At 42.7% G+C, this 26,026-nt stretch overlaps 1 protein-coding gene across 1 annotated transcript in view; it reads right to left on the minus strand.

Annotated features, from left to right (window-relative positions):
- Positions 1-18,939: 18,939 nt before the first annotated feature.
- LOC143924969 (galanin receptor 2b-like) overlaps positions 18,940-26,026 on the minus strand; it is a 28,356-nt gene continuing 21,269 nt past the window's right edge. Inside the window, exons 2-3 of the mRNA XM_077449526.1 lie at positions 23,451-23,841; positions 18,940-20,580 (exon numbers count right to left, since the gene is read on the minus strand). Coding sequence (XP_077305652.1) covers positions 19,845-20,580; positions 23,451-23,841 — 1,127 coding nt within the window. The 3' untranslated portion in view covers positions 18,940-19,844. The remainder of the gene's footprint in view (positions 20,581-23,450; positions 23,842-26,026) is intronic.

Here is a 26,026-nt window from a genome sequence, read left to right on the forward strand (position 1 = left end):
CACACAGAAGGTGTTTTATCTTAATGCATAATATGTATTAAGATAAAAAACTTTCTGTCTTTACCCGCTTCCTGACAGCCTCACACAGATATACTGCAGCAGAAGGGCGCGTACAGGCAGATTAACGTACCTGTACCTGATACCCACAATCATCTCACGGAGCGGAAGAACGGGGAAATGCTGATGTAAACAAGTATTGCCCCGTTCTGCCTAGTGACACTGTCACTGATCTCTGCTCCCTGTGATCGGGAGCAGAGATCAGTGACGTGTCACACACAGCCACGCCCCCCCCAGTTAGAAACACTCCCCAGGACACACTTAACCCCTACACTGCCACCTAATGGTTAACCCCTTCACTGCCAGTCACATTTACACAGTAATCAATGCATTTTTAATCGCACTGATCGCTGTATAAATGTGAATGGTCCCAAAATAGCTCCAAAAGTGCCTCTGCCCACCACAGACGGTCTGCCGCAACCGGATTCCAATGACCAGCACCCCGGCCATATTACCCCCCCTTTTTTTTTACATACCATAACTGCACCGACTAATGTAAGGGAGGGAGGGTGAGAACTTCTCCTTTCCGACTGACGCTGGGGCGTAGAGCGAGCACACATCCTCGCGCTGGCTCCGCCCCCCAGCTGCTATTACCCAATTGCTGACAGTCCACTATTATCATGTATCACTATTATCATGTCAGCCTTCCTTCTCGGCTACAGGCTGTACTTTACCAAAAATATGTAGAAGAATATGTATCGCTCTAAACTGAGGAAATTTTTTTTTTATATTTTTTGGGGATATTTATTATAGCAAAAAGTAAAAAATAATGATTTTTTTTTCAAAATTGTCGCTATTATTTTGTTTATAGCGCAAAAAATAAAAACCGCAGAGGTGATCAAATACCACCAAAAGAAAGCTCTATTTGTGGGAAAAAAAGGACGTCAATTTTGTTTGGGAGCCACATCGCACGACCGCGCAATTGTCAGTTAAAGCGACGCAGTGCCGAATCGCAAAAAGTGCTCTGGTCTTTGGCCAGCCAAATGGTCTGGGGCTTAAAGTGGTTGTAAACCCTTACAAACCACTTTGACCTACAGGTAAGCCTAGATTAAGGCTTATCTGTAGGTCCAAGAAATATCTCCTAAACCTACACAGTTTAGGAGATATTTACAAAAAGACAGGCACCTCTGTCTATGGCGCATGCGGTGCGCAGGTGCACTGAGTATGCCGCTGCTAACGTGTGCATGCGCGGGAGTGATGTCATCGCTGCTCCAGCGCTGTGAGTGGCCGGAGCAGCGATACCCGGAAGAAGATGGATGCTCCGTACTACAGGGGACATCAGTGACATTGCTGGCTCCTGTGTCAGGTAAGTGACACATAATGGACTAATATTAGTGTCAGGAAGCTAGTTGTTATGTAATTTGGACTGGGTATAATCTCTAATCCTCATTAAATTAATAGGTACGATGACTGGCGGGTGTGGAGAGGCGACTCGGTGTACATCTTGCGGCATGTATGCGTTCCTTGATCATCTGATCGAGGGTGAATACTGCTGTGCAAAATGTAAGCACATTGTTTCCCTGGAAGCCCAGGTTCTGAATCTGGGGAAGCAACTGTCAGCACTGAGAGGCCCCTCCACCCTAAATGAGAACCAGGATAGTACACAGCAGGTGCCGGCAGGGGCCAGCACAGAGGTGGGTGGAGACGAGGAGGTGCAGGCAGTAGCAGAGAGTAGATGGGTGACAGTCAGGAAGGGTAGAGGGGCAAGTGCCAGGGAGGCCGATCCAGGGCTGGAGCATCCCAATAAGTACGCTCCATTGAGTGACATTGGTGATCCCAGTCAGGGACCAGCACTGCTGGAGCTGAGGGATTCTCCTAGCTGCCAGGAGAAGAACTCCTCCAGTGAGAGTGGGGGGGGAGAGAAGGGAAAGGAAAGACAGATTCTGGTGGTAGGGGACTCAATTCTTAGGAGGACAGAGAGGCCAATCTGTAACAACAACCTGAAGTGCCGAACTGTATGTTGTCTGCCGGGCGCTCGGGTTCGGCACATCACGGATCTGGTGGACAGATTACTGAGAGGGGCTGGGGAAGACCCAGCTGTCATGGTGCACGTTGGCACCAATGACAAAGTCAGAGGCAGATGGAGTGTCCTAAAGAATGATTTTAGGGACTTGGGAGCTAAGTTGAGGAAAAGGACCTCCAAGGTAGTATTCTCAGGAATACTACCAGTACATCGAGCCACACCAGAAAGGAAGAGGGAGATTAGGGAAGTAAACAAGTGGCTCAAAAGCTGGTGTAGTAAGGAGGGGTTTGGGTTCCTGGAGGACTGGGACGACTTCTCAGTCGACAACCGGTACTATAGAAGGGATGGACTGCACCTAAATGAGGAGGGTACAGATCAGCTGGGATTGAGGATGGCCAAAAAGTTAGAGGGTTTTTTAAACTAGGTGATGGGGGGGGGGGGTTCAGAGACAGAGATAGTCAGCGTGGAGCATATTCCAGAGGGTAATATTAGGGGCATTAGTGGTGGGGTAACCGAAGCACATAAACCCAAGGTAAATATAGTAGCAAGTCCTAGTTGTAATCTTGGAACACCCAAGAGGATAGTGTGTGACCGGTCAAAATATATTAATACATTAAAATGTTTGTTTGCCAATGCCAGAAGTCTGCCAAGCAAAATAGGCGAGTTGGAAGCTCTGGTGCATCAGGAGAGCTATGATGTAATCGGTATTGCTGAAACTTGGCTTCATTCCTCACATGACTGGGCTATTAATATTCCTGGCTATGCACTCTTTCGGAAAGACAGAGTAAAAAGGAAAGGTGGAGGGGTCTGTCTGTATGTGAGAAATAATCTCAAAGCAAGTGAGAAAGAGGACCTGGTGGGCGGAGAGTGTGATGAGTCTGAGGCATTATGGGTAGAACTGCATACAGATGCGCGTAGTTCAAAGTTAATCATTGGAGTTTGTTATAGACCACCCAATGTTAATGAGGAGGTGGAGACTCAGCTCCTTGCACAGATAGAAAGGGCTGCAAGGGCTGGGACAGTGATAATAATGGGGTATTTTAACTACCCAGAAATTGACTGGGGTAATGGCACTGCTGGGACAGTTAAAGGGCAAAAATTTGTAAACCTATTACAGGACAATTTTATGGTACAGTTTATTGAGGCCCCAACTAGGAATGATGCTCTGTTGGACCTGGTAATCTCAAACCATGCAGAACGTATTACTAATGTTCAGATAAAGGAACATCTGGGTAGCAGTGACCATAACATGATTTCATTTGATGTTAGCTGTAAGCAAAAATCACATACGGGAAAGATAAAAACACTTAATTTCAAGAGAGCAAATTTTCCAAGGATGAGGGCTGCTCTCCAGGACTTAGACTGGGAGAGATTATTGGCACCAATGGGCACAGAACAGAAATGGAAATTCTTCAAAAAGCTTGTTTGTGATCTCACGGCAAAGTATATTCCCATGGGCAATAAGTTTAAAAGGTTAAAAATAAAGCCGATGTGGCTCACGGCCAAAGTTAAAAAAGCTATAAACTATAAAAAAAGAGCTTTCAAAAAATATAAAAATGAAGGAACACTAGTGTCATTTAAATGTTACAAGGAATTTAACAGAATATGTAAAAAGGAAATCAAGGATGCAAAAATTCAAAATGAAAGACAAATTGCAAAAGACAGTAGGACAAACCCCAAAAAATTCTTCAAATATATTAATAGTAAAAAGGTTAAGTCTGAGCATGTAGGCCCTTTGCAAAATAATCTGGAGTGGGTGACTGGGGACAAAGAGAAGGCTAACTTATTAAATACTTTCTTCAGCTCTGTGTATACAAAGGAGCATGGGGGAGCTCATGTCCACAATGGGGGTGGTACTGACGCAGCCCCTAATCCACAATGGCTCATAAGTGATATGGTCCAGAAATATTTGGACAGAATAAAGGTGGAGAAAGCACCTGGACCTGATGGCATCCACCCACGGATCCTAAAAGAATTGAGCTCTGTAATTTCAAAGCCATTGTATCTAATTTTTAGGGACTCATTAATGACAGGAATAGTACCACTGGATTGGCGCAGGGCCAATGTGGTGCCTATATTTAAAAAGGGAACAAAGTCTTTACCAAGTAATCATAGACCCGTTAGTTTAACTTCTATAGTTGGGAAGATACTGGAGGGATTAATAAAAGACCACATAGATGAGTTCTTGCAGGAAAAAAATATTTTGAGCAACAGACAGCACGGATTCATGAAAGACAGAAGTTGTCAGACAAACCTGATTTCTTTTTATGAGGTGGTAAGTAAAACCTTGGACAGAGGGGTGGCGGTGGACGTGATATATTTGGATTTTGCAAAAGCATTCGATACTGTTCCGCACACACGGCTCATGTGTAAGGTAAAGTCTACAGGTTTGGAAACATCAGTTTGTAGATGGATAGAAAACTGGCTAAAAGACAGAATTCAGAGAGTCGTGGTTAATGATTCTTACTCTGAATGGTCTAAGGTTATGAGTGGTGTACCCCAAGGTTCAGTGCTGGGACCCTTACTTTTTAATATCTTTATAAATGATATTGGGTCTGGGATCAAGAGTAACATTTCCGTCTTTGCAGATGACACCAAGCTATGTGGTGCAATAACGTCCTTACAGGATGTCACCAATTTACAAGCAGACCTCAATGCTCTGTCTAATTGGGCGACTATGTGGCAGATGAGGTTTAATGTTGAGAAATGTAAGGTTATGCACTTGGGGGCTAAGAATATGCATGCATCATACACGCTAGGAGGAGTACAACTGGGGGAATCCATAGTGGAGAAGGATCTGGGGGTTTTGGTAGATCATAAGCTCAATAATAGCATGCAATGCCAAGCTGCGGTTTCCAAAGCGAGCAAAGTCCTTTCCTGTATTAAGAGAGGTATGTACTCCAGAGAGAGAGATATCATTTTGCCCCTGTTCAAATCATTAGTAAGACCTCATCTGGAATATGCCGTTCAGTTTTGGGCACCAGTTCTCAAAAAGGATATCGGGGAACTGGAGAAAGTGCAGAGAAGGGCAACCAAACTGATAAGAGGCATGGAGCAACTCAGCTATGAGGAAAGATTAGAGGAACTGAATTTATTCACTCTTGATAAGAGGAGATTAAGGGGGGATTTGATCAACATGTACAAATATATAAAGGGTCCATGTAGGGAACTTGGTGTCGAGTTATTCACTTTAAAGTCAACAAAGAGGACAAGGGGGCACTCTTTACGTCTAGAGGAGAAGAGATTTCATCTCCAAATACGGAAAGGTTTCTTCACAGTAAGAGCTGTGAAAATGTGGAATAGACTCCCTGCAGAGGTGGTTATGGCCAGCTCAGTGGATTGCTTTAAGAAAGGCCTGGATTATTTCCTAAGTGTACGTAATATAACTGGGTACTAAAATTTATAGGTAAAGTTGATCCGGGGAAAATCCGATTGCCTCTCGGGGGATCAGGAAGGAATTTTTTCCCCTGCTTTAGCAAATTGGATCATGCTCTGCTGGGGTTTTTTGCCTTCCTCTGGATCAACTGTGGGTATAGAATTGGGTATATGGGCTGGTATATGTATGTGTGTATGTATATATATATATATATATATATATATATATATATATATATATATATATATATATATATGTATGTATATGTATGTATGTATAGTATATTTTATTTTATTTTATTTTATTTTTTTTGGTTGAACTGGATGGACTTGTGTCTTTTTTCAACCTGACTAACTATGTAACTATGTAACTATGTAACTATGTAATATGCAATGCACAGTAGTCCATTATGCTTTACCTTTGCAGGGAGACAAAGAGGAAGTAACACCCATCAGGGTTTACTTCCTCTTTAAGTGGTTAAACTTCTCCACAACTTTATCCCTGACCTGCCTGGTGTGTCCTTTGGCCTTCATTTACTAAGGTTCTCTAACAAACCCCTGAGGGGTTCACAGAACAGCTGTATTTATACTGAGATTAGATTACACACAGGTGGACTCTATTTACTAATTAGGTGACTTCTGAAGGCAATTGGTTCCACTAGATTTTAGTTGGGGGTATCAGAGTAAAGGGGGTACAAACGCATGCCACATTTTTCAGATTTTGTTTTTGTAAGTAATGTTGAAAACCATTTATCATTTTCCTTCCACATCACAATTATGTGCCATTTTGTGTTGGTCCATCACATAAAATCCCAATAAAATACGTTGACATTTTTTGGTTGTAACATGACAAAATGTGGAAAATTTCAAGGGGTATGAATACCTTTTCACTTTTTCAAGGCACTGTAAATGGCAATACCATTGTTCTTTATTGTCGGGAATTTATTTATGCAGATTTACAGTATAAAGTTCTTAAACCTTTAATTTATACATAACCAAATTCACGCCTGCCAATAACATAATCCGAATGCTGCCGGTATAGATTACTTGTGTGCAGCAATGCAAAGACCTTGAAATCCGTTTACGCCGGGTTTGCCGCGGTGTGTCATAGCACAGACACTGTGAAATTATGCAAATGGCACTCGGTAATTGCCGCCTCAATGACATTATGTAAATAACTTGGTCTGCGGCACTGCCGTCTCTCCAGGGTTGTTATTTAAGGCAAGCGCAAAGCTGGTTGGTCCTAATGTATATCAATATTTAACGATGTCAGCAAGCTTGTGGCCACTTACTGACGCTTCACTGTATAGATGCAATTGAAATACGGATTATATCCATACATAATAGGAGCGTTATATCTCAAGAGTCAGCATAAATGAATAATGGGGATTGAATGTGCGGAGTCGTGTCTTACGGCAGATGGGCAATGCTTGTACAGGCGAGAATTAGAGGACAAGAATAGAAAAGCCATTCTGCCGCGGGTATTGGAGTGCTCTGGTATAGAAGAGCTTGCGGACAAACCAACGATCCTATTTACCATACCTTAGATTGTAAGCTCCTTGAGGGTAGGGACTGATGTGAATGTACAATGTATATGTAAAGCGCTGTGTAAATTGATGGCGCTATATAAGTAACTGAAATAAAATATTTAAAGTGAATACGGGCCATTTGTATGTAGCAAAGTGATTGGATATCTAGAATTGGCGCCCTATGAATGAGGAATATGCAAAGGAAGCTGCCCCTTGAAGGTGAATAAGTCATAAACAAGTTGGAAAAAATATATAAAAAGGTGGCGCTAAGCATATACAGTATATATCATGAACATATATCACTGCAAAAAAAAAACATATATTGTTGAACATATAGCAAGCTAAAAAGTCCACTAATGATAGTGTTCCCAACACCAAAAAAAAAAATGCTTTTAACCACTTCAGCCCCAGAAGACTTTTCCCCCTTCCTGACCAGAGCACTTTTTGCGATTCGGCACTGCATCACTTTAACTGACAATTGCGCGGTCGTGCGACTTTGCACCCAACCAAAATTGACATCCTTTTTTTCCCTACACATAGAGCTTTCAAAAAAGTGACAATTTTGAAAAAAAAAAAACGCATTATTTTTTCCTTTTTGCTATAATAAATATCCCCCAAATATATATTAAAAAAATGTTATATAAAAAATAAAGAAGAAAATCGCAATAAGCGTATATTGATTGGTTTGCGCAAAAGTTATAGCGCCTACAAAATAGGGGATAGTTTTCTGGCTTTTTTATTATTATTATTTATTTATTTTTTTTACTAGTAATGGCGAGGATTTTTATTGGGACTGTGACATTATGGCGGACGCGTCAGACAATTTTGACACATTTTTTGGGACCACTGGCATTTTTAAAGTGATCAGTACTATAAAATTGCATTGATTACTGTGAAAATGTCACTGGCAGTGGAGGGGTTAACCACTAGGGGGCAGTGAAGGGGTTAAGTGTGTCCTAGTACGTGCAGAGCAGAGACTGGTGCCAGTAGGGCAGTGGACAGCGTCAGTCGTTTTTTTTTATTTCTTATATTATATATAATGGACAATGTATAAAGCCCCGTACACACGAGCGGACTTTTCAACATCCAAAGTCCGACGGACTGATTCCGTCAGACTATTCGATCGTGTGTGGGCTGCAACGGACTTTTGACTCGCCAAAGTCTGAAGGACTTTAGAATATGGAACATGCTTCAAATTTTTCCGAAGGAACTCCGCCGGACCCGGTCCCTTCGAAAAATTCGCTCGTGTGTATGCTATTCCGACGGACTAAAACCGACGCTAGGGCAGCTATTGGCTACTGGCTATGAACTTCCTTATTCGAGACCAGTCGTACGTCATCACATTCGAATCCGTCGGAGTTTAGTGTGATTGTGTGTGGCCAAGTCCGCTCAGCCGAAAAGTCCGTCAGAACTCTGTCGGAACTCCGGCAGAACTCCGACAGAACTCCTTCGGAAGTCTGTCGGACATAAGTCCTCTCGTGTGTACGGGGCTTAAGGGATATACAATGTAATACTGACATATAATCACTCACATAGGGTGGACTTGATTGACTTTTTTTTTTATATAATGATTTTTTTAATTATTGTTTACAATTTTACTTTTTTTTTTATAAAATCATTTTTTATTATTTGTGTACAATTTTTTTAGGTGCCCCATGGGGGGGGGGAGCTTTGGTAAAATAGCAAGGGTCTAAACAGACCCCTGATGTCTCACTTTTGAGACAGAAGAAGGGACTGAGGACAGAGATTCCCCAATCTCTACAGCCTCAGCTGCACTGGACAGTGAAGGACTGGGAAGTGTTTTGTGCTGGGTGGCATAGTTTACTATGCTTCAATTAAGAATGAACACAGGAGTGTTGGGTATAGGTACTCAATCGTGAAACTACCCAAGCAGCAGCCGGAGGGAGAGTATGAAAGCTGGCAGCATTGCAGGGGGGGAGACAGGGGGCGCCAGGAAGCAGGGGGAATTATTACCGCACGGGGTGATTTGGGTACGCCTAGGCCAGTGATGGTGAACCTTGGCACCCCAGATGTTTTGAAACTACATTTCCCATGATGCTCAACTACACTGCAGAAGGCATGAGCATCATGGCAAATTTGGTTCCAAAACATCTGAAATGCCAAGGTTCGCCATCACTGGCCTAGGCACAACCGGCACACATTGGGGGTTATTTACTAAAGGAAAATCCACTTTGCACTGCAAGTGCACTTGGAAGTGCAGTCGCTGTAGATCCGAGGGGGACATGCAAGGAAAATAAAAAAAATAGCATTTTAGCTTGCACATGATTGGATGATAAAATCAGCAGAGCTTCCCCTCATTTCAGATCTACCCCTTAGATTTAGAGCAACTGCACTTCCAAGTGCACTTGCAGTGCAAAGTGGATTTGCCTTTCGTAAATAACCCCCATTGCGTTCATGTCTATGGTGATACTAATAAATGTGCCTTGGACTCTTTGAAGTTGAGTGGCTCCATTCTTGTTTTTCATCCAGCTTCATTCCGCTCACTTCCTTTGAGCCCAGATTGTCATGGATCCGCCCCCCTACTGTGATGTAATAGCAACAGCCGGGGGTTCGCAGTAATTCTGGACTGTCAGAAGGCCCCGAGACGTTGTCACTGGCTAGAAGACCTCAGGAAAAAGATACTTATAAGGAGCTTAAAAAACCGTTAGGTCCAAGGGGGACTTCAGGGAGGGTAGGGGGTAGGTGTAAGCACGAGTTTCACTGCTACTAAAGTAAGAATCAATGACAGGCTCACTTTAACAAGTGTTTGTTAAATGCAAATGCAGTATGGTGTGTGAGGAAGGATTTAGGAGGAGTCAGTAACATCCGGACTCTTTCATTGCTTCAGTCCTCCATCCAAATCCTGACATCAGCTCCCGTTCTATCCGACTCGTTTCATTCCCATGCCATAGTTAATCGATTCATTAAACAGTTGCCTGGTTACATAATTGCCATAATGAGTTTAATTTTTTTAATTTGTAATAGCATTTAGGAAATTTGCACAGCATGATTGTGTGGTTCCAGGTGCCTGGTGGAAGAGATGTACCATTAACCTATCTTCCTCTAGAAAATGATCCACCCATGCTGTCCGAAAAAGCGGCGCTCCGGAGCTGCTGTGAACGTCATTACACCTCCGCTTATTCACCTGCTTGCTGGGTTCTGTTTCTGAAGTGTACTCATTTTCCATTACGTGTTTTTATTAAAATGAACACCAAAGGCATATCCTCTTCAGCAACGGCAGCAATTCATTCCATCAACTTTCGGAACACTGCCAAAAAATGCATTTTCTTTGGCTGCTGTGAGTTTCTGCACCTTGGAAGAGGTTATATGACTTCCTGGAGCAAGGATACTACACAGGCCAAAGCGCTCCATCATTTCAGAACCACAGTGCTCGGTTCTTCGTTTGGGTAGTTGCACAGCACAGAGTCATGTGAAAAGAGACTGCAGCACTTCATAGGATACAGAAAGCCTGCTGAAATATGCTACAGTGGATTATATAGCAGAAAAGGGTTTGTACACCCCCCTGAAATATTTGGGAGTTTAAACTGGCAAAGACACTGGAGGTTTCGTTAAAAAATTAGTTATAATTTATTACATAAAGACAAAAAGACTTGACTATGGTATTAACCATGGCTTATTACCTGCTATACCAATAACCCCACCCCCTTATTCATTTTAATGACCACACCACACATAACTGGAGTAAATTGGCCATAGCAGCCATTTTATTAACCAAATATAAATACCAATAATTAACATGTCAATAACCTTACAAAACATAACATATTTCTTGATTTAAGTGGTTGTATAGTAATTTTTTTTTACTTTTACCTACAGGAAAGCTAATAATAAGGCTTACCTGTAGGTAAAAAAATATCTCCTAAAACTTTACTGTTTAGGAGATATTCCCCTCGCAATGCGCCGCTGACTGCATGCGCACAGGGGATCTCGGCTGAAAGTCCGGCAGAGGCCGGACCCTGCCGGAAAGAAATCTGCCGCGCGCATGCATGGGAGTGATGATATCGTGGCTACGGCGCTGTGACTGGATACCCGGAAGAAACGCAGAGGGAACATGTCAGCTCCCTCGGCGTGGATCGGGCCAGATGTCGGGGCCTCGTTCTAAGGTAAGTATTTCATAATGAGCTAGTATGTGGTCATCCTCTCTCCCCTCTGTGTACAGATCTGTACAGTGGAGGGGAGAAATCGGATGGCAGGAGCGCTGTGGGCCATCCCGCCATACCCTGCCAATACTCTGCAATTCCCTGCCAATACTCTGCAATTCCCTGCCAATACTCTGCAATACCCTGCAATACTCTGCAGTACCCTGCCAATGCTCTGCAATTCCCTGCCAATACTCTGAAATACCCTGCCAATACCCTGAAATACTCTGCAGTACCCTGTCAATACCCTGTCAATACTCTGCAATATCATGCAATACTCTGCAGTACCCTGCCAATACCCTGCCAATGCTCTGCAATACCCTGACAATACCCTGCCAATACTCTGCAACACCCTGACAATACTCTGCCATACCCAGCCAATACTCTGCCATACCCAGCCATACCCAACCATACTCTGCCATACTCAGCCATACTCTGATATACTTTGATTTACTCTGACATACTCGGTAATACCCAGCCATACTCTGCCATACTTGGTAATACCCAGCCATACTCTGCCATACTCGGTAATACCCAGCCATACTCTGCCATACTCTGCAATACTCGGTAATACCTAGCCATGCTTGGCGATACCCAGCCGTACCCAGCCATGCTCAGCCCTACCCAGCCATACTCAGCCAATATTACAGTGGGGGAGATGACAAGGATATTACAGTGGGGGAGATTTTGGATATTACAGTGGGGACTATATGGTGGTGGAATTTTCACAGGTTTTTGCAAATTCAATTATTATCTGCTGATCCGAAAAATTATCCGATCAGTGACTCTGATCGAAGGAACGATCTGATCCGTGAGTTTGGGGAGCACAGATGTACAGAGCAGAAACAGATATATGTGTGTGGGGGGATGACATATGTGTAGTGGGGTACAGAGGGGGAACAGATATATGTGTGGGGGGGGACAGACGTGCAGGGGGGTACAGAGGGGAAATAGCTGTGCAGGGGGGTACAGAGGGGAAATAGAGGTGCAGGGGGGTACAGAGGGGAAATAGACGTGCAGGGGGGAATGCGCCCCTTGCTTACAGTAATACCAGACCCGCCCTTTAGAATATAAAAAAAAAAGTCACAGATACTTTGCTGAGTAACTAATTACTTTTCCAATGTAGTAACTGAGTTACTGATGCAACTACTTTTTGGGAGAAGTAATTTGTAACTTAACTAATTACTTTTTTAAAGTAAGATGACCAACACTGCCTGTAATTGCCTGCAGGCTTTGGTCTTCCTCTCCCCCACTCACCCTCCTTGCAGATGCTTTCAAATTTGCTGGAAAGGCAGCGAGCACCATGATGTCAATGCACACTTGACCAACAGCCCGCCACCCCCCCCCCAAGGCAATTCCCACCCAAGCCAAATCCCCCCGAGCCCGTGCTACACTCAACTAATTACTAATCGGCCAGCTCCAGAACTGTGCACAAGCAGTTCTGGAGCCGGCTGATTGGTAATCGGCTGAGCTTGACTCGGGCTCGAATGGGATTGGCTTGAGTGTGGGGGGGGGGGGGGGTCGGCCCCTGGTAAGGTGCGCAAAGAGGGGTGCGGGGGAGAAGAAGCCATTTATGGACAGCAAGAAAGTGCAGTTTTTTACTCAAAGGGCCTGGTATTGATTGGGAGAGGGATCCCCACACTGTTTTTATTTAAACATTTTTGTATTGCTGGCAATGGTATTCTATTGCCGGGGGTGTCCGGCCCAACCCTAGTACGAAATAACAATCAAATATACATATTTTTGAAGAAACACTAATGAAATTAACCTAATTGCCTTAATACATCACCCCCCCCCCCCTTCCCCCCCAAAACAAAAAAAACACACACACACATGTTTGTTTAAGCAGACTAGTACATTTGAAGGTTTCCTATTCAGCACAATTTCGCCAAGAGCTAAAGCAATTCTTGCCAAGATTGCTCATCCTTATTAATAATGCACCATAAATAATTGTAGAATTTATCAGTAAGTGTTTTTGTACTGAAACAAAGACACTTTCCCCAGGCACAGCAGGAACACAATTATAGACTTAAATGTGCCTGGGATGGATAGAAGACAATGCCAAAGTATAGGGATGCTATCATGAAAAAAGATAAAGGGAAAAGAGAAGACTTCATACAACTGGAAAATTATGGGTTATGCAACTTCAGGTCAGTTCATCAGATTATGCAGTTCATTGCTAATCTCAGAGCAGAGCTCTGGATGTCATAATCAGACTACAAGGTTTCGTGCCGTGTTAAGGTCAGATAGACAAACTTCTGCTCGAAATCCACGGAGATATAAATCCTCAGGTGACAAACTAAAACTGAAGCTTCAGGTTTGGTTAAAGCTGGCCTTTAAAGGGTTAGTCCTTGCAAAATTGATATTTTAGTTTTTGGTAGATGCTGAAAGGTGCAACCACCTGAAGGACCCCTATTTTTCTTGGGGATGAAATCTCAGGGTCTTTGCACCAGTATCTTCGCACCACAATGAGGGCTTCTACCATCTCTGCTGAATTGTTATTTATTTAATGAAGAATGTAACCGCAGGAACTAAAAAACCCAAAGGTGAGCAGGAGCACCCAAAACTCCCAGGTGAACAGGAACATAATATGTTAAAAAATTATATTTACCTTACCTTTGGCTTCTGCCAACAACTTCTAGACATGGGTAAAATCATAGGCCTTTCAGCAAGATTCTAGGAACACTGAGGACCACAGCTCTTGGAGGAGATGCTCCAACAGAGTGCAAAGTTTTGGGATCCTCGTGTTCCAGCAATCCTGGAAAGGCCAGTAACATTACCATCTTTGAGACACCACAATTGGAAGGCGTAAGGTAAATATATTTTTCCTTTTCTTCCCAGTAGAGGAATGCAGCATTTTTTCTTGGGGAGCTGGCCCACTAACAAACGCGTAGACATTGATTTTTGGTGCAATCTCTGCTTTAAAGCTAGCCATAGGTTGTTCGAAATTCAGGCCTTTAGCAGGAAGCTTGTAAGGGTGGTGGTAAATGGGAGATGATTGACCTTTCCTCCATGCTTCCTGTTGACTTATTGGGCACAAAGTTCTGGGTCACATGAGAGGACTACCCTGAGATTGGGTTCTTGAGGCTACGCCAGGCGGTGTCCTGGGTTACTCATGCTAGCACAGGAATAACATGTCGCCCGAAGGCATGCTCTCCAATGCCTGGGGGGCCACAGTCATGTGAAGAGTCAAACATTAAGGCAGTCCCCCAACTTAGAGATGAGCCATTTGTGTGTACTGTTATGTGTAGAGTTTTTCCAGAAGATGTTGTCCTACTTACTTGTACAGGTGTATGTGTTGCATTAGGAGGGGCATGCAGAGCCTATACCCTCTCCACCAGCCAGCATACCTCTGTTACCATGCTGCCAGTAACAGAATGGGGTCCCGTCAAATGCTTAGCATGGACCTCATGCATGCTCACACTTAACTCTTGCCTCACATACCTAGTGACCAGGCCATAAATCTCCTTAACGCTGTTCAACTCCCGGTGACCGATAGAGATAGGCAGTTAGGGAAAGAGTCGGAATACTGAACCCTCTCACTACTGGAGGAAAAGGTCACCTATCTAGGTACCACACCAATGACTGGTTGTTGTTTCCTTCTGTGGTTATCCACTTCAATTTCTTCTCCTCTTAGACTCTCAAGCTAACTTTGCATTGCAGAGCTGTTTCATAGACTCCAATGTGTTATTTCAGACCCTGGTTCCTTGAAGAAACACAAGGACCCCACATGCACCCCTTCAGTAACTTCAGACCAGGCCTTGAAAAGTTGAAACAACTTTACTGAACTTTTGACAGGACATGTATAATTTCCCTAACTAAACCTCACTGTGGCTGCCTCAGGTTATCTGCATGGGTAAAGTCTTTTAGAGAATAGTCCAAACATGGCAGTGCTCTAACACGTTCCTGGGTTTCTTCCACCGATTTGACGTTCCAGTGCACACTATAGATCCCAGCAAATCTTCAGTGTAGGTTTCCAATGCGTTTCCCCAGTTTTCCCCAGAGCCCCCTTACGCACCGGACCTCTTTCCTTTTATAGAACACGGTAGCATAGACGTGTGCAGAGGGTGTGTCAGGTGTGCCTGGGCACACCCTAATCATTATGTGACTATGTGTGGTGCCAATTTCCCATACTGCCCAGGGAATTACCAAAGTACATAAATGTTCAAAAAAGCTCTGCAGGATTGAGATCTTTAATACTCCTAAGAGGCTGAGAAGGAATTGCACCAACCAAGATGATTTTTTACATGAAGCTTCTGTCCTTAAACAGAGATTATTAGAGAAAAGCTATGAGGCAGATGAACTGGAGGAATCCCTGAAATTGGCTCGTGAGAAGAGTAGGGATGATCTTTTAATGCCAAAATCTAAGGGCCAAGATGATAGCTTCAAGTTTGCCCTCTTTACTACATATTCTAATCAGCATTGTGTTTTTGGACCACATTTCCCTGATCAGCCTCTGGTGGTCTATAGGGGTGTCCCCCATTAAGATTGCAGATTGCACCCAATGTTGTTGATCACCCTTTCGTTTTTTTCAAAGTACGTTTTTTGTTTTCCTTGTAGGAAATGTCCGAATTTGCTAAATTAATGCTCAGAGATGTAGGAGAACTGATTCCTTTCAGTCTACTTCCACCCATGAACAATTTCCAAGCCCTCTATTACATGCTTGTCGAAAAATGTCATCTATATCATTCGTTGTCCATGCGGGTTTCAGTACATTGGTCGTACTGTCCGTATGTTATAGACAAGATTGGTCGAACATGTAGCCAATATAAAGAGAGGATTTCCTAAGCATAGCCTGTTCAAGCATTATGCTTGGATGGGCTACCCTGAGGGTACTACCTTTCTAGGAACAGATAGGTTTACTAGCCACTGGAGGGGTAGCAATGTAGTTAGAGAGATTTCCAGGTTAGAAACGAGGTGGAGATATCAAGCCAAAACTTACACCCCATTCGGTATGAATATTGAGAGGGATATTAATTCCTTTATGAATTAGGGCTGATAATATAGGCTGTTATTGGTGTATTTTTAATGAGTTTTTAATATGGTGCTAATTTGATTCTTTTTTGTACATTTTTATCAATATATGTCGAGGTGGGTTTATTGTTGTAATATATATATACCTATCGCAAGATGGTGCTGTTTCCTAGTATATTCACTTCCAATTGAAGCAAGTTGTTTTTAAATAACAATTGTTTATTTAGTTTGAATATCTACTTCCTTGGTAGGGGGGTAATATCTTTCAAGGTTAGGAACATTATTGTTATTTTTAATAATGATGTTGGTTAGTGTGTCCTCCTTGATTGGGAATGGCCTTTGGTATGGTTTCCGGTTCTCTGGAAATCCGCTTTCTACAATAAGTCGTCCCTTATAAAAATACCCGTACTGTATGCTTAGCCACCCCCTGCCAACGTCATCTGGTGACGAAACGCGTTGGGAGGAGTTGGAACGTGTGACGTGATTAGGTGCTAGGATGCAGCGGCCATTTTGTTAGTTGGAAATGCTGGTCATTTCTTTATGCCTGTATTCTGCTTTGAACATGTGAGTTTTATACTTCGGTTTAAATAAACATTGTTTGGAATGTCTGCGCAACGAGATTTGTCCTATTTATGTTTGAGAATACCATTGCCCTGGGGAAGAGTTCCTATTGACATTTCGCGTGGGATGTTGATGAAATATATCTTTGAACCTTCATCCATTATCTGGTATCGTTGCTAATCCTGCTAAGAGGAAGATGGTATCCTTGGAGTGGAGGACTGCTGAGATTGCCATCAGGTGATACTTGATGCTTATATAATGTTACCTTAGGGTAAGACTCAGTATGGTTGGGCGTTGGTGACGGCTTCCATCTATCACTGTTACACAGCTTAATGCCGCGTACACACGATCGGAATTTCGGCCAGCAAAAGACCGATGAGAGCTTTTCATCAGAAAATGCGATCGTGTGTATGCTCCATCGGATTTTAGCTAGCCGAATTCCCGCCAGCAAAAATTTGAGAGCATGTTCTCAATTTTCCGATTGTGTGTATGCAATTCCGATGCGCAAAAACTCATGCATGCTCAGATTCAACTACAAGATGGATGCTATTGGCTACTGGGTATTGAACTAACTTTTTCTAGTCCCGTCGTACGTGTTGTACGTCACCGCGTTCTTGATGGTTGGAATTTGGTGTGACTGTGTGTATGCAAGACAGCTTGAGCGAAATCCCGTTTGAATTCCATCGGAAAAAAACATCAGAGCTTTTTCCAACCAAAATTCCGATCGTGCGTACGTGGCATTAGAAGATCTATTTGAATGCTTATAAACTTTAAAATTAAATTTAAACTTTATATAACACAGTGCTGCACCATTACCCCTTGTTACTGTCCCCAGCAATACTGTGCTACCTGCTATGTGTTAGGATTTTTATTAACTCAAGCGCAATAGATTATTTTTTTTTTTTTTATTGAGATCTTTAATGCACCTACAATATCTGTTAAGGTAATCAACAAGGTTTCCACATAAAATATGTCCCATTAAAGTAGAACTCCCAGTCAATATATAAAAAAAGGTCACCCTTCAGTCCAGTCATTTTTAAAAATCAATAATTGTATTTTAAATACTGATAGCCTAAAAATACACCTGAAGTGAATTTTTTTTTTTCTTATCCTCCATAGGAGCAAAACCAGCCTGATATAGGTGGATGTGTCACCTTATAATTGTGGCTGCGCTGTCTGAAAGACGGTAACAGCTGAGCATAGTAGAAAAAGTAATATAGTGTATTTCTAATTATATTGTGGATTGGTGCTGCTTTAAATAGTTCCATCAATATCACTCGCAGGGCTTTTGCTCTGCCATAAATTGGACAGTGGCTCCATTTGTGGTGTGTGATATTAATATCTTTGAACGTAGGTAAAGGCCATCAATGACCTGTAGTGTAATCATCAAATGTCTGTTTTTAGTACATGGATGACAACCTTCGCCTCGGTTACCGGTAAACCTCTGCCCTTTTCAAACACTGTACTCAGTAACAAATCTCTGAAATTGCCTCCTAGGGAAATTTAAGCCATCTAGTTCCATTGATCCTACACAAGTATCCATAGTGATGCTTGTTCTTGCCGAAAAATGCTCATCAATTATATATATATGTCCTTTCCATTGTGATTTTTTTTATTTATTTCTGTCTCCATAACAGTTTTTCTCAACCTTTTTAACATGGAGGAACCTTTGCAATACCTTCAGATGTCCGGGAACTGCTGCTAATAGTTACCATATCTACAGCTCAGTATGGCATATTATTAAATACAGTAGGTTTATACATAAGAAATAAAAAAAGAAAAATGAATGTGGAGTACTGGGAATATTTGACAAACACTTTATATGACAAAATAATTTTCAGTAGCAACAATTAAATGATATAAACCATAATATGGCCAACAAAAAAAAAAAGACAGTAAAAATCGTATTGTCCCCTGGTGGTCAGTGGCAAATTGCCCTTTTTAGTACTGGTCAGTGGAAAAGTTTCTCATTAAATTGGTGGTCATGGAACTGCCCCCTTACATTGGTGGTCAGTGAAGATGGATGAGGGCCCCTGAAGATTGGTGGTCAGTGGACAAAGAACCACCTTCCATTGCTAGTCCTTGAGAGAAGGGCCAACTTACACCGATGGTCCCAATGCACCGGTGGCAATTTCAAAGATGACCCCCTTGCAGATAGCTAAAAAGAGCATTAGTGTCAGTGGTAACTTATCTGAGAATCAGAAATTGGCCATTGCTCATGGAGCCCCCAGTAACCTCTTGAGGAACCCTTGGATTCTGTGGAACCCTGATTGAGAAAGGCAGCTCTTTCTGTAGAGAAAGGAAATAAATTCAAATTGACCACAGTCCTCAGACTCATTTTATTGATTTATACTGTCTTAAAGTATTTTTCACCCTTAGCACTGAATTTATCCAATCCCATCTAGAACCTCTTGAAAATAAAAATTACAGAAATTACAGCATTTGCTGGATACACTTTTATTGGCAATAGTCCCATATATCCAAACTGCGTTTGTATTTACATTTCCCTGCAGTTAGGTGAGAGGGCAGCATCTCATTCCTCTTCTTTCCAGAGTTTAGTTGCAAAAGACATGTCATTTAACATTGTTGTCTCTCGCAAGTTAGCAATAAATTAGTATCACCACTTCACCAGTGATTATACAGTTTCAGAATGGCTTATCTTGAGGCATGGCAATGAATGGATTTGGGGTGGCTCGCAGTGGAACAAATATAACAAAGGTTATGGTTGCCATTCCTTATTTCCCATCAGTTTTGTTTAGCTTAACCATCTACTATTACAAAGTGGTTGTTTTGGCACATATTTTGTTGCTCTAAAGAAATAAATGTAGTCTGGAATTTGTCTTTAAGTGCTATAAGATATAGGAATTGTCCCTCTGTTTAGAGTAACCTGTCTTGTCTTTGGACACTTTTGTCTTTTTTACAGTTTAGCCACTTTTTGTGTTCCACAAAAGGAGCTGACATGTGGAGTAAAACCATTCACAGAGGAGGTCCTGGGAACATAGGTGACTTGTGGTTCCAAAGATAATCTTGTCAATATAAAAAGTTGACAACAAAGTCAAAAGAAAACACCATCCCTCTGGCCATTTCATATATGGAGGACCACTCTTTGTCAAGGTGCTTTGGAGTATTCTTCATATTTCACCACCTGAAAACACCTTTACTCTTTTGAAAGGAGTTCAAGGATGATTACAATTGGTTTCCTTCTCTTGTTTTCTTGTCGGAAGTTCAGGGAGTGCCCAATGGTCTAGAAGAGTCTGAATGATTCCCAGTTGTTTGACGAACACTTCTCTTTCCATGGTCTTCGTTGATGTGGGACACTTCAGTGGAGGCGGCATCGAAGCCAGGCTCGGCGTGGGCCACATTGACAACATGCACTTTGTTTCGTCCTTTCTTCCTTAAGAGACAGCTGAAGACTTTCTGGAATCCTTTTCGGAAGTGCTTGGACACTAGAGCATAGACAATTGGATTGAGGCAAGAGTTGGCATAGGCCATGCAATGGGAGAGAAGGCGGAAGGCATAGGTAACTTGGTTGAATGGAAAGTCACCATAAAGATAGCACATGACCACCACATGATGAGGAAGCCAACACAGGCAGAAGAGGACAGTCACAATAATTATCATCTTGGTCACTTTTCTCTTGGCTTTTTTGGACTCCGACATGTCCTCTAAGGGGTCTACAGCAGTCCAAAGATATTTAATGGTTCTGGTGTAAGACAGGCTTACAATAAGCACCGGAATAACATATCCCACGATGAAGGTGCCAGTATCCATAATTTTACGAGTCCTCTCTTTCCATCCTGGCATGCAGATGTGGCTGGTATCAAAATCCATCAAGTCATAGTAACTTAAATAGGGTCCAGCAAAGACCACAGATAAGCCCCATATAATGGCCATGGTGGCTACAGCGTTGCAAGGAGTCCTCAGTTCCCGGGAGCGCAGGGGATATCGGATGGCCAGGTATCTGCAGGACAACAAAAATAATTGCTCAGTGTTTTTTACTCATCTAATAACCTTGTTGTATTGATTGTCTTCAAGATAAACTATCCCTAAATTCAAGCAGTGTTAAAGCCTTCCTTTCATCTTGGTTACTATCCTGTAGTACCAAAAATGTTCCTATTCTTGTGACCAGTCAATTATTTTTTTAACAACCCTGACCAACAAAAAAAAACAAATCTTTTAATTCAAGGCACCCTTTAAAATCATGCACAACCTCACGGCACTCTATTAAAAAAAAAACTAAACTTATAGCTTCATATAATGCACACACATAGGACACTGAATGTTAGAGGGTGTCCTACATAATGTAGCAACAGCTACACACGTAGGACACCAAATGTTAGAGGGTGTCCTACTTAATGCAGCAACATTCTCACATGTAGGACACCCAATGTTAAAGGGTGTCCTATATAATGCAGCAACATCTACACATGTAGGACACTCAATGTTAGAGGTGATTTATTTTTCCAAAGCAGAGACACCTTTGCACACTGATATTGACTAGTATTCCAGTATATCTCTTCTCCCTCACTCAGCTAATTTGACCCCCATGCTGATGGAGAGGGGCAGTAAAGGGCAAACAAAGGTGTCATGACCTCCTTCCTATCAACTGATAATGTCATTGGATGCTGGCAGATAGAAGGTTATAATGGTGCACAATAAAAACCTATGGCTTTGTGTAACTAAAGGGCAAGCTTCATCCATCTGCTGGCTTGTATACAATTTTTGAGCAACTTATAGGCGTTTTGCCAAGGGACCCCTGGAGAAACCTGGGGTCCCCGGGTAAAAAAGGCTGCTATGGACTACAAAGAGTGACAACAGGTGACAATGATCTAAGAGGGGTTTCCCCTCCCTTTGGAGAGATTTCTAATTATTTCCAGAGTTGTCCCTTGGTAAGGAATTGATGGAAATCCTCAAGACACAGACTGTCAAAACTCCAGATAGCTAGATAGTCGTGCGTATATATGCTTAGCTATGAAAGACTTGTTTTTGACTACTTATTTAGTCTTACATACTCTGTGGATGATTAAAAGTCCAATGTATAAGTTAATTAGCATTAATTATTATAAGGTGACCAGATTTTCAAAATAAAATCCAGAGACACCCTACTGACCATGCCCATTTTTATGCGGGATGGGACAGATGTAGGGATAATAGCATCATGCAAAGCACGCCACACCAAATGTTGGCTGTGGCCAAATTGATTTAATAATACCTGAGCCTACTTTGCTCTGGTTCAAGAGTGCAGGCTCAGGTGTGCACTGCAGGTCACCGTCACAAGCTATGGTAAGGTGGCAAATGATCCAATTTCCTGCCTCCCACCACAAGCTCTGAAAATACATTATTAATAACCCTGGACATAGCTGGAAGCAGACACACTCCTTCTCTCCCTCCTCTTGCTCCAGGCCAGTCACAGAAATGTTGCCAAGATGGATGACTTTGAAGCAGTTGGGAATGGAATAAGGGACATTTTTTTTTCCTGGTGACAGTACCTATAATCGGGAACTGTCTCCAGAAACTGGGGACATCTAGTCACGCTAAATTGGTAGAGTGGGGAAGGCTAAGGCCACTTTCACACTAGCGAACCAATCGTCCAATCTTTCAGGTGGACCCGATCATACCATCCAGTCTCCTCTATGGAACGGCTGGTGTCAACAGACATATGACCGTTGACACCCGCCGACATCCTATCCTATCCACTAAAAACAGTCGGATGGGGATCGGATGGGATGGCAGTCAGGTGTAAATGGACACGTGGGGCTGTGTCTGTGTCCACTCTGTAAAAGCGGACTGGACAATGGACCAAACATCCGCCTACTCAGTGGGGATCAGCTGACAGATTCCCCCCTAGCGGGTGGACCCCAACGGAGCCTGCCTTGTGTGGAAGGCGCCTAAGAAATTCTGACAATGTTTTTGTTGCTTTTGTTCGTGCTTTCTTGTCCTGTGACACTTATCTTTCCTTTTTTGTGCAGAGGTCTGGAAGTGAGGTAAAATCTACAGATAGCCCTTGTACACACGGTCGGACATTCCAACAACAAAATCCGTCAAATTTTTTCCGACGGATTTTGTCCGAAACTGGTGTTGCATATACACGGTCGGACAAAGTTGTCGGAAAATCCGATCGTTCGTAACGTGATTACGTTATTTCAATACGACGGGACTATGTTCAGGCTAGTAGCTAATAGCTTTGGTCTAGGAATTTGATCTGAGCATGTGTGGCACTTTGTTCGATCGGAATTCTCTACAAACTTTGTCCGAACGGATCGTGTTGTCGGAAAATTTCTATATCCATCTCTCAAACTTTGTTGGTCGGACATTCCAACAGAAAAAGTCAGATGAAGCCCACACATGGTCGGATTATCCGACAACACAGTCCGATCGGACATTTTCCATCAGAATGTCCGACCGTGTGTACAAGGGCTTAGAGATAAAAACATTAAAAAAAAAATCTTTCTCATTTTAACCAAAACACAAAAACAATTGTCTGTAGTTAGACTGCATGAAGAATATAATCAGCTACTTCTGTTCACTGATTCTAGAGCTTTTATTGCTTTTTCTGCTGTTATTGCTCCACTATGTGTGCTAAATGCTATAATAAATTTACCGATGCTTCATTAGTCCTGGTAAAATTACAATCTTAGTCCCTTTCAGATCATTAAGAGGATTCCTGACTAACTTTAGCTTCACATAAATCTGATTTTAAAGCTGAACCCCCCTTCCCCCTAGTCTTGCACGGTTTTACAGGCCCCTCTCCTGAAACTGCCTGAAGGTTCAAAGAAGATGCTACGTCATTTAAGTGATTGAGTTCAGATCTTCCTTAAATGGGGGACTTACCGATCCACAGACACTGCTGCCAAGGTAAAGCTGCTGGCATACATGGTCAGGTAGATGAAGAAGTGAACAGCTTTGCACATGAATGCTCCAAAGACCCAGTCCTCCAGAGAGTAGATGGTGGCCTGGAATGGGACGCAGAAGATGATGAAGGACACGTCCGCCACACTGAGGTTCAGGATGAAGAGGTTGGTGGTATTGTGAGTGCGCTGGCCACTTCTCAGAAGCACAGCCAGGACAAGACTGTTCCCCACTGTTCCCAGCAAGAAGATGAGAGAAAATATAACTGGCACCACCACACTGGCTGGGTTAAAGAGACTCAGATCTGATGAGTTCCAGGAGCCTGCCAGGGCCGCAAAGTCATCCGGGTCCGACATGGACACAGCTGGAGGAGCTGGAATAGGAAAAGCCAAGGTAAGTTTAAAGGACAACTCCCCCTCTTTCTTAATTCCTACCTGTGGAATGCTTTATTTTCTGATCTATGTCCTTCCATCCATTAGGGTTAGCATTAGGGTTGGTGTTAGGGTTATTGTTAGGGAAAAGTTTAGTATTAGGATTAGAATTGGAATTAGTGTTTGGGCTATTGTTAGCAATAGATTTAGCAGTAGGGTTAGCATTAGGGCAAATGTTAGGGATAGGGTTAACATTACGGATAGTGTTAGGGCTATTGTTAGGGGTAAGGTTAGTGTTAGGGCAATGCAATTGTTAGGGGTAAGGTTAGTGTTAGGGCAATTGTTAGGGGTAAGGTTAGTGTTAGGGCAATTGTTAGGGCTAATATTAGTATTAGGGTTAGTGTTACGTCTATTGTTAGGGATAGGGTTAGCATTGGCGCTAGTGCTAAGGCTATTCTTAGGGATAGGGCTAGTGTTAGGACTATTGTTAGAGATAGGGTCAACATTAAGGTTAGTAGTGGGGCTATTATTAGGAAGAAGGTTAAAATTAGGGTTAGTTTTAGGGCTATTGTTAGTAATAGGGTTAGAGTTAGGTTTAGTTTTTGGGCTATTGTTAGGAATAGGGTTAGAATTAGGGTTAGTTTTAAGGCTATTGTTTTAAGGCTATTGTTCCTCTTTGATTCCCTGCAAAGGTAAAGCATAATGGACTACTATGCATCGCATAGTAGTCCATTATGTGTCACTTACCTGACACAGGAGCCAGCGAAGTCACTGCTGTCCCCTTGTGTATGGAGCCTCCATCTTCTTGGGGGATCTCGCTGCTCCGGCGCTGTCATTCGACGGAGCCACGATGACGTCACTCCCGCGCATGCGCACGGGAACCACCACTTGCGGCATATCGCCGTTAACTGCGGCGCGCTCAGTGCCCCTGCGCGTAGACAGTGGTGCCTGTCTTTTGGCAAATATCTCCTAAACCAAGTAGGTTTAGGAGATATTTCTTGGACCTACAGGTAAGCCTTAATCTAGGCTTACCTGTAGGTCAAAGTGGTTTGTAGGGGTTTACAACCACTTTAAGGATAGGGTTAGAATTAGGTTAGTTTTAGGGCTATTGTTAGGGATAGGGGTTACCATTGGGGCTAGTGATAGGGCTATGGTTAGAGATAGGGTTGGCATTAGGGTTAATGTTGGGACTATTGTTAAAGCTAACATGAGGCTTATATTTAGGAATAGTGTTAGCATCAGGGTTAGCTTTGAGGTTAGGGTTGGAGTTCATCAATATCTATCCTCATGTTTCCAGGTACCAAGAAGCCATTTTTAAACAGGACCTGATAGTTAAGACAGAACTACATTGCATCTGGGTACCACAAACCAAAAATGCTATTTAATTCCCTTTTAGTATTCAAATCAGGCTCATCCATCCATCCATGTCCCCATGCTTTATTTTGTTGAGAAATCACCCTCTAGCATTTCTGGCCGTGGCCATCTTGAGTAAGGGCAGATAATTCATGTAAAATTTACTTTAAGGAATCCATCTGCCCTTAGCTTAGGCATGCAGCCTGGAGGGTGTGCTGAGCTGAGAAAACCCCTCCTCTCCTGAAGACTCCTGGGATGTATGACATCATTTGCCTAGGCCAGAAAACAGGAAGTAACTGAAGTAATTTAAAATCAAGTTTAAAACAAGTAAATGTTATTAAACGATATACTTTCCTATCTATTTACTAATGCTAGCAGCATAAGGATTACAAATAAATCTTCCAATTTTTTTCAGAAATTTTGGGTAAAATGAAAGCTTTCAATTTTAGATATCTTCAGTTACAAGTGCACTAATACAGCTACAATCATCTTAAAGTGATACTAAAGTCTAGTTTCTTTTTGTTTAAAAATAACAAACATGTTATACTTACCTGCTGTGCAGTTGGTTTTGTGCAGAGCAGCCCAGATCCTCCTCTTCTTGGGTCCCTCCTTGGCGCTCCTGGCCCTTCCCTCCTGCTGAGTGACCCCACAACAAGCAGCTTGCTATGGTGGTACCCAAGCTGAGCTGCAGCTCCCTGTGTCCATTCGGACACGGAGCCATGGCTTGGCCCTACCCTGTCCCCTCTCTCTCCTCATTGGCTCACTGCCTTTAATCAACAGCAGTGGAAAGCAATGGCACCCACTGCTGTATCTCAGCCAATCAGGAGGGAGAGT

This window comes from Lithobates pipiens, unplaced genomic scaffold (assembly GCF_037356315.1).
Source record: "Lithobates pipiens isolate NorthernLeopardFrog02 unplaced genomic scaffold, aLitPip1_a1.2 Scaffold_22, whole genome shotgun sequence".
NCBI lineage: Eukaryota > Metazoa > Chordata > Amphibia > Anura > Ranidae > Lithobates > Lithobates pipiens.